General features: G+C 38.6%; 1 protein-coding gene across 1 annotated transcript; it reads right to left on the reverse strand.

Annotated features, from left to right (window-relative positions):
• Positions 1–4,226: 4,226 nt before the first annotated feature.
• On the reverse strand, positions 4,227–7,735 carry LOC103700907 (peroxidase 51-like). Its single transcript, XM_008782807.3, has 4 exons — positions 7,398–7,735; positions 7,091–7,291; positions 6,757–6,922; positions 4,227–4,808 (listed from the first exon to the last, which is right to left on the reverse strand). Exons 1-4 carry the CDS (start codon positions 7,608–7,610, stop codon positions 4,402–4,404), a joined length of 987 nt encoding a protein of 328 aa, XP_008781029.1. The 5' UTR covers positions 7,611–7,735; the 3' UTR covers positions 4,227–4,401.
• Between the last annotated feature and the right edge of the window lie 2,203 nt (positions 7,736–9,938).

Here is a 9,938-nt window from a genome sequence, read left to right on the forward strand (position 1 = left end):
TATACATCAAACAAAATTAAAGCATGTAACAGAAACTCGTCGAGTGTATATCACTTAAACATATACTGTGTAGCACTAAACATGATATTTGGAAATGGCGTATCAAATTACCTGGAGGTATGTATGGGTCGTTGGATGACTAATTTGCTAGATATGAATCATCAAAATATATATTGTATACTGATGAACATATCTCATGGCCACGTAGAGGAAGGGTCTCCATATTTTGAAGGAGAAAATGACTCAAGGAGGAAGAGGAAGGTCTCATAGATGGATGGAGAGAGAAGACGGCTTGATAAGAAAGAATAGAGGATTATGGGTGGACGGTTTTATGGATGATGTTTCATGTTTTTTTTTTTTTTTTTTTTTAAGCCATATATCGGACTCCAGATTCTGCCCCGCCTTCTATTTTAAAATGGATGTGATAGGACGTATAGCAAAAAAGAAAGATCATTCCTTACGATCTCCGAAGATCATTCCTTACGATCTCCGCTGATGCGCGCAGAATTTTATTTGAGAGCGATGGGGAGATGCAAGTGGAGGAATAAAATTTGGAGGAAGCTGGGTTGGTAATTGATGCCGTCTGTCTACTTGTGCAAGGTGCCTGCATTAGTTCCCATTAGTGCCTTGCGATTAAGCTCTCTCTTATCCATATATTGTATTATTTATATATTATATCAAAATTACTAAAGATTTATTATTATAGAAATTGTAAGTTGAAAATATGGTCAGTTAATTGTGTTTTTGAAATTAACACTTGTTCTATTAGGTAAAGTTTGATCTCAGAAAAGATTCTTATGGCATGCATAATTGATCCCACCAATCTCATCGCCTTTAAACTATTTTAATAAACTCATTAGAATTATTGATATATCTCAATTTTTTCTTTGTAAACATATATTTGTAACCCACTTAGTCTTAACAATCCAGGATAGTAGTAGGGATAGAGTGGAAAAAGAATCAAGTCTTTAGTTTTTTTTTTTTTGTGTGTACAAAATGATTATTTCAAGACTTCAATCTATGTCCTAGCACTTGAGATGAGTCCAGACATTCTTTCATTGCCATGATATGCAAATGAAAGACAAAATGGATGGTTGCTCATAACCCACCAGTTTTGTTTATTATTTATATGATTTGATAAATATATTTCTAATATTGATTGACGTGGTTTCATAGGCATACGTCCAATGAAAAAAATAGCCAGTGTAATTATTAAAGGCAAAAGGTGGGATCATGAAGGGACGTGCTAGTGAAAAGTTTGTGGCCAAGTGTAAGTTACATGTGAGCTCTACATAGTATATTTTCATATTATATAATAGATATATTAGAAAAATACTTATTATGTACTTGTATTTATTTGATAAGGAGTATTTTTTTAAACATGGGAAAGATCGGGTCGGGCACAGCCAAGGGTACAACTTGATCTAGTCAGGCATGGGTCAGCTTGACCCGGCTTTTAGGCCGACTTCTCATGCTCGAGCTCGCTACTTATCGGCTTGTTAGGTTTTGAGCTTTTGGATCGGGCCTCGACATCCCTCCCCCTTTCTCTATGATGGGTTTTTCGAATCTTCGTTATCTTTTCCGATGGCAAACGCGAGCAATCGATCAAAGCGGATGGTGAAGTGGTTCAACGGGGGAAAGGGGCTCAACTTTATCATGCCAGATGACGATGGCGAGGATCTCTTCATTCACCGGTCATCGGTCAAGGTGGAGGGCTACCGGACTCTCGCAAAATCTAAACTATGGACTATTACCCTGATCCCATATAGCCATGACTATTGTTGGACATCTTTTCAAATTCCAAGGAGCGCTGGATAGGATCTAGTTGGGGAGGCTAGTGGCCTAACCATTATCGTCGATCCATGTCTTTGCAGATCCGGTACTCATTGATCCTAAGCGATTGTAGTGTATCTGCATCGACTGCAACAACCTCGAGGACGTTGTCCGCCACCCTTTGCCCTGGCATCTGTGAACACGGGCCATCTCTTCAGCCCTCATCGCCCAGCCCTGTCACCTTTTGTCGCTAGATTGTTGATCGAGGTGCACGATCCATCCTTGTCTAGGGGTAGTATTGTTGGCATTGGGGTGGAGTCACTGATTGTTCCTCTTTTCTAGTAAACCCCTCTCAATCACCGAGATACAAGCAGATGGGAGGCGTCTCTAGGCTAGTGGCTGCATCAAGGCTGTCGGTGTCGCCAACTCTGGTGGTTCTGATGTCGGTGGTGGTCAAGGGGATGGATTAGAGGCAGGATGGAGGGAAGAGACGGGTCATGAGCCAAGAAGATGGAAAAGAGGTATTTTATATTATATTTTATATTATATGATATATATATTTTATTGTATTGTATTGTACTTACTATATTATATATTATATAAATACCGAGCTCGAGTCAAGCTTGGATTGGGTCGATGTAAATCCAAGCTCGGTCTAGCCCTTTAGGCTTAAAAACTAAACCTAGGCTTGTTCGAGATGCTCTGGAGCAAGCCAGACAGACCATCCGGTATTTAAACAGATCTACTTATGACTTAGTATATTTGATGATTGTTTATTAATTATTAGTTTAAAAAAATGATCACTTAATAATAATGTAAATGATAATTATATGTACACATTCTTGAGAACTTTCCCTTGTTCTCTTTGCCAAAAAGAGATCTGAACTTTTTTTTTAAAGAAAAATAAAAACAAAGAGAGATTCCTTAGAAAAAAAAAAGAAACGAAGGGAAAATACAAAAGATGGTGTATTTATAGAAAAGGAATATTTTTAGATGCAAGGGAAGGACAAAGATGAGTCTGTGTGTGTATATATATATATATATTAATATCATTGTCATTCAATTGTCAATAAAACTCTAGGTTTGCGGTCAACTTGAGGATTATATCATATTAGAAGACAAAAGTAGGTGCCAGAGCAAAAGAAAAAAAAAAGGCTACAGGGTGCCACTTGGTTTCTCCGTCCGTGGCTCGTACGTTGGTGTGACAAAGGTAGGATAAGAAATCAAAACAAAGCCACCAATTTCTCCAGAATGCCATGTTGGATAGATAACTCCGGGATATCGTTTTCTCAAAAGATAAAAATACAAATTGACCGGCCATCCATTCTTTCAGTCCTTAATTTTGCTTGAGCTTCCAAGGCATGGATCAAATTGCCAAGATCTCTTCCCTTTCTTCTCCATTTTACTTTTTACTTTTTTAAAAACTTACTTTTTACTTAATTCTTATCACTTACTATATATAACATCAAAATTTTATAGATTAAGAAGATAAAAAGGAAATATATATTCGAAAACAAAAGTACTTTTGGGGAAGAGAGGGGGGTGGTCTGCCTCTTAAGAACTTATTTTGGCATTATAAGATCCTTTGCAAAAGAGACTACCGAGCTAGTATTTTTTGTAATGGCAATTTATGCATTAGTTCTAATAGTATTATCACCTTAGGATGCTGCACAATACTTTTTTTGTTGCCTCGAGATCCATTTTGAATTACAAGGAGGTTTCCTATCTTTCTTTTTATTACCAGAAAGAAAAAAAAATCATAAACCAAAAAAAAAAAAAAAACAAGACATATGATCATCCTATTATTTTGCTGATTTTTCTTCCACCTTGATATGTGCTACATCTTGCACTTTCTAGTAACCTCTCGTTAGGGTTTTCCGTCACAGTAAATTTTGAAGAATATGTTACACGTTGGGATGTTTATATTCATTAATTATCATTTAACTATATATATATATATATATATATATATATATATATATAGAGAGAGAGAGAGAGAGAGAGAGAGAGAGAGAGAGAGGCATTAAACTATTCAGGGTGGTTACAGTAATTGTCATAAAGCTCATCATGAAAATATTATATAAAAGATAGAAATAAAGACACATCTAAAGGAAGATCAGCATAAAAACACATCTACTTTGCCTAGTTGCTAATTTTGTGCGCGGTTATTTCTAGGTCTATGGGGTAGAAGCATGGCTGTTTTTTGATTTTTTTTGATCAAATAGAAGCATGGTTGCTGAGATTGCAATTTGGCAAAAATCTTAATATCTCATTCAATGACCAATTAATCAATCCATGCTAGGGCAATGAAATGGTCACACCTTAAACGGTTGGAAGTGAATTCATTGATCTCACTCACCATTAGTTCCAAGTCCACTAATTCCGCCAAAGCATGATCCACGAAACTTCTACCTAATCATTTCAAAAATAAAGAGAGAATAACTCATGAGAGGAATACATATATATATATATATATATATAATTCTTTTTATTATATTTTGAAATACTAATATTGTAGCCTTGCTTATTATCGAGTTTGTCCAACTAGCCAACCAACCAATCCTCACATAGCTATTAAAACCTTTCTCCTTCCATTCAATTTCTCCGAACAAGGCTACTCGCAATTCCCTAATTGAAGGCGGCACAATCCTGCCGGATGTTGCCACCGGAGCCGGTCTTGACTCCGACTCGGCCGAGCTTGGCGATGGCGGCGACGAAGGCCTGTTGGAAGGCGAAGGAGCTTTGGGCCCAGGAGTTGACGGTGGACCTGGACCGGGAGTCCGTGAAGAGGACCTGGTCCGATGTGAAGAGGCCCATTCCTTGCAGCAGGTTAAGGAAGTATTGGTTATCAAAGATCCGGGGGCTGACGGGGTCCATGTTGATGGCTACGGTGGGGTCCACATTCTGGGGACAGATGGCCCGCAGCTGGGAAGCGTACGTCGTGTTAAGGGTGGGGTCCACTGGGTTCCCCGCGCTGAAGCTGTAGATGCGGTTGGCGAACTTGTTGCAGTGGGAGAAACCCACAGTGTGCGCGGCTGCAGCACAATTGGAGGAACAAAAGATTATATTAAAAAAAAAAAGAGAGAAAGTTGGCAAAGCAAAATGATATCTTATACCTCGGTGCAATTTTGGATGTTGAAAGATCTTAGCAGTCTAATAATTTTTTTTGTGATACATTTATTTCGATAATTCATATAGCAAGTGAATGGTTCAAAGAGATTTTTGACTGTTATTAGCACAACTAATGCCTACTTTGGGAGATAAATATGTGCTTTCTGAGATAATTTATTTAATTTCTTAAAATAGGAAAATTTTATGAGATCTCAAAACATCGGAAATTTGTCAACACTTGCAAGTAATAACATTACAAAGGTGATATCCTAACCAACCACAAAGATTTAGTGTTTGAATGTAAGGAAGGAGCTAGATTCTTGTATATGGTTTGAGAGAATTGATGAGCATTACAATTACCCCGAGTTCAACATTTGGAGTTGGAGATGCGCCTTCAAGGACTCAAATCAAGAACCTTTGCTTGTTAACTGAGGTGGCATGAACACTAAAGCATCATCCATGTCACCAGAAGAGCAATATTCCAGCCATCCATTTCTAACTAACATCCAAATCTATATGGTCCCACCACTATTTGAGACCTATATAGAATATAGCCATTCTGCAATGATAGATGTGAGGTTACAGCTATTATATAAGTTAACCCTAATATATATTATTGACCTATTCTATACTTGCTTAGATTATTGGAGTCAATTGATTAGTTAGATGATATTACTTCTCAGGTTTGCTAAAGATCACAAGTTTGAATCCTTTTAGTTTTTTTTTTTTAAAAAAAATTATTCCTAGTTATCTACTATCTTCATTTATCCCTCCAACCTAATATACATTGCGATCAATTCTCTGTCAATTGAGGTCATGCTGATAAGTATGAACAATATAAAATTGTTCATTATGTTTGTGACTTGTACGGAATTTTGCAACTAGACTTTATATAAGACACTGATGTATGCATATCTTTTTAAGCATCAAGAGCTTATTATTTAGTTCTATGTTGCTTAAATGATTTTTCTTAGAGTAGTCAATAATGTAGACTAGCTATATTATCAAATTTATTTGATGGATAACAAGCCAAACATTATCTATAATTTCTAAATAAAAGTTACACTTAGAAAAGTCAAGATTGAAGCACGATGCCCACAAGAGTGTGTTGGCTATGCCCCTTTGGACGGCACGCAAGCTCCCATGCATTGCTATCATGCACCAACATGTCAAAGCATAACTATTTTTTCTCAAAAATCTTATGCGTGTGCATAAGTACTGTAGCTCATCATACTTTATGAGAGATCAATAGCACAAGCAAAGAAAATTCTATAGCAATTATATTTAAATATTTGCTAAAAATTAATTTTGGTCACAATCTCTGCCAACTATCAGTTCTCACAAGTCACAACTAGAAATGAATGAGATGCAACTCTCAATAATAGTATAGGATATGCATTGAGTTCATGCTGAAATTCGGGCTTACATACCTTTTGTATTTGGTTTTCATAATGCATATATTGGTTTCATTTTTTTTCTTAGTTATTCCACAAGACAATTTCCTCTTCTCTCTTCATATACCTATTATGACTTGCAAAGAATTATTTCTCAAATAAATAAATAGATAAATAGAGAATTGAGTCGGAGCATGCATGTTCTCAGACATCGTCAAAATATTAATTTTAAACATGGAAGAAATCAGAAATGCAATGGATAGAATGCATCCCACTCCATTTAACCTTGAGGGTCTGACATTAGAATAGCCTAATGTCATCAAAGATATCAAGCTTCCTCCAGTATATGTGCCCAACATTATTAGCTTACTGCAATTCCCATGGAAATGTGGAGGACTCCGAGCTATTAATGTTTGGCTCTAGACTAGAAACCAGGAAAAGTTGATCGATGAGTGAATTAGTTCTTATCTTTCCGTACCTGAAAGTGCTATCATATCCGTCTGAGTGAGTCCATTAGCCGCGAACAAGGTGTTCAGCTGGACCAGATCGAATTCCGGTTGCGGTAATCTCCCTTCCACGCTATCCGCGGTCGAGCTCAGCCCGTCCAACCTCCCCAATTCCACCGCATAAGATGGCCCACCGGACTATCTCCGCAAACATCAAAACCAGCCACCAAAGCTCGTCATTCAGCAATATTCGATTCCTACGCATACTTGATAACACCCTTATCCCAGCGGAAGGAGGGCGCGGGATTGGATATTTCGGATTGTGGGTGTACTGAATAATTAGTATGCAGAATATGAGGGACTAACCATTGATATCACATCCCGAGTGGCCATCACGAGGATATCCGCACAGGACACCCTATTCCGGCATCGTGGAACGGCATCGATTGCCGCCTTGGCCTTGACAACGGTATCAAATCCATCGCCGGCCAGGGATAGGTTATCGGGGTGGTCCTTCTCGGCCCTGTTATTCGCAGTGGATGCAATTAGCACTGAAGCATCACAGCCCTAGCATGCAGCAGCAATGATTTAGAGAAGGAACCAAACAAAGTAAGTAAACGTTATATTAGAATCCAACTCTTTATTTTTTTTTCTTCTTCTGCCAAGATGTTACCTGGACGAAACAGTCATGGAAAAGGAGGCGAATGGTCGCGGGGACGGTAACGAACGTCTCGTCGAATTTAGTCTTGACGACGTTTCTCACGATGCTTTCAACATTTGGGCAGACGTTGGCGTAGTAGTTCTGCCGGAGTTGAGCTGAGCCCAGCTGAGGAAGGAGGCAAATGCCAAGGAAGAACAGCAGCGAGGCCAATCCAAGGTTTCCCATCAAACGGTATCGAAGGAGAGAACAAATGAGAGAAGGCGGGAGAGATTGGGCTGTGAAAGTTGGAGTGGGGAAATGTGGAAGGGAGGGCTGAACTGATCTGGTTTTAAATCGTCTACAGTTGAGCAACGAGAGAGACTTGAGAGCTCGGACGGGTTCCACTCGCTCATGGCTGACTTCGCCTTCAGGATGACGGGTTGGCTCATGCGAGAAAATGGGAACTGAAATTTACAAGGACGGATGCTAGGAGTAGTTGGTGGAGGGTGACATGGAGCTAGCTTTTCTTGACGTGGTTTGGTTGGCGTGGAGCGGCTTCCTGCTGGTTTCTTAAATCTGTACTCGTGCTCGAGACCAGGTCCTTGGTATCTTTGCCTGTGGTTTTGGATGACTTTTTTAAAAACCTTTGTTTTCTTTTATTATAGAAAATTTGTTATTTAAATTTACCATTTGGAGGCAGGCTTTGGCTATGAGAATAATAATAATAATAATAGAGTTAAAGAGTGCGGAGACATGATTCGAACTCAGAATCTCTGCTCTGATACCATATTGAAATAACCACTTGTTCTAAAAATTTAAATTGATAGAATGAGATAGGTTTATTTATATATTTTATATTTTTTTATAGAATGTTTGTCAAATATGAACGAGTAAAAGAATAAAATAACAAGCCGCCGATCCCATGAATCCAAATTTTTGGCGATATATCATAGGATGGCAATGAGCATTTTCTCATGATTCTCTCCAATGAAGCATGGCTAACAAATGAAAGATGAAAAGAACTCTACAACACAATGTTCAGGCGACCAATCTTGAGAATCACTTTTTTAATTTTGTTTTGCATGGTGTCTCACTTATACCGTTGGGTGTTCAGTGTTCTCATTAACAACAATCTCTAAAATCTCCTTCAAACAAGATCACCATAACTTTCAAGACCCTCTGTATTGTTTCCAATTTTCAATAACAAAAGTCACTCTGAATAGATGGAAGGCAGAGGAGCTCTAGGCCCAGGAGTTGATGGTGGGCCTGGACCGGGACTCGGTAAAGAGGCTGTGCCCCGAGGTGAAGAGGGCCATCCCCTTCTAAAGGCTCTTGCAGTACTAGTTGTCTGAGGTCTAGGGGATGATGGGGTCCATGTTGATGGCTTTGGTGGGGTCCACTTTCTTAGGGCACGCAGCCCGCAGCTAGGATGCATGTCCCTTGCTTAAGGCAGGGTCTGCTGGGTTCCGAGAGCTAAAGCCTTTTGATTGGCAAGGAGATCCAGAAGGACCACCAGAATTTATGAAAATAACAAAACAAAAATCTTCTGCTCATGAAGGACCTCTTTGCATCAGCCTTTACGTCATCCTCCAACAGCTCCACCTCTCCTCCCCTCGTTGTCATCTCCACCTCCACCGTTACTATCTGTCGCAACCATCTCTATCACCATTTGTTATCTAGGAGCAGGTATCTAAACTGAAGAGAGAGAAAGAGAAAGAGAATGAGAGAAAAAAGAGGAGGGCTTGATCTTGAAGCTCAACTAATATGTGACATATCAACTGATATCCACAATGATATGCTGAACTCAACTATGCTGAGATGAAGCTTGCAGCTCCACTGATACTCCACTGATACACTGACTGATACACTGATACGGAATGCTGTGTAGAGCTGGAGCTGAGATGGAAAAGAAGAAAGCTCAACTACTAACTAAATTCAGTTAATCAGTTAGACTTGGATTCAACTGATAATTAAATATAGTTAAATTCAGTTATACTTATTGAGCTCAGTAGCTGAGCCAGAATAGAGTTGTATTACTGAGTTAGTTAAGTTAGTTTTAAACTTGCTTATAAATAGTTATCTTCATATTGTAATATGTGTAATTTTTGGAAGAAATAAAACTTTAGTCTTCCTCCTCCTATCTTTTTCTTTTCTGTTCAAAGTATCACATATTTTTTATGGTATCAGAGCAAGTTTCCATGACTAATGCTACGTCTGATTCTTTTCATTCATCTTTCCCTTCAAATTCTTCTGATGATCAGTCAAGTCCTTACTTTCTGCATTATGGAGATAATCTAGGTACCATTCTAGTTTCACAAATACTCACTGGAGAGAATTATCCAAGCTGGTGCAGATCAATGGAAATGGCATTAAGGGCAAAAATAAGATTGCCTTTGTCGATGGATCACTTCCCAAGCCAGATTCATCTGATCCATTACTTCCAGTATGGATTCGATGTAATGATATGGTACCTCATGGATTCTCAATTCAGTCTCCAAAGAACTCGCTGATAGTGTTCTGTACATCAATGCAGCTAGAGATGTTTGGAGTGATTTACGAGAAAGATTCTCACAA

This window comes from Phoenix dactylifera, chromosome 16 (genome assembly GCF_009389715.1).
Source record: "Phoenix dactylifera cultivar Barhee BC4 chromosome 16, palm_55x_up_171113_PBpolish2nd_filt_p, whole genome shotgun sequence".
NCBI lineage: Eukaryota > Viridiplantae > Streptophyta > Magnoliopsida > Arecales > Arecaceae > Phoenix > Phoenix dactylifera.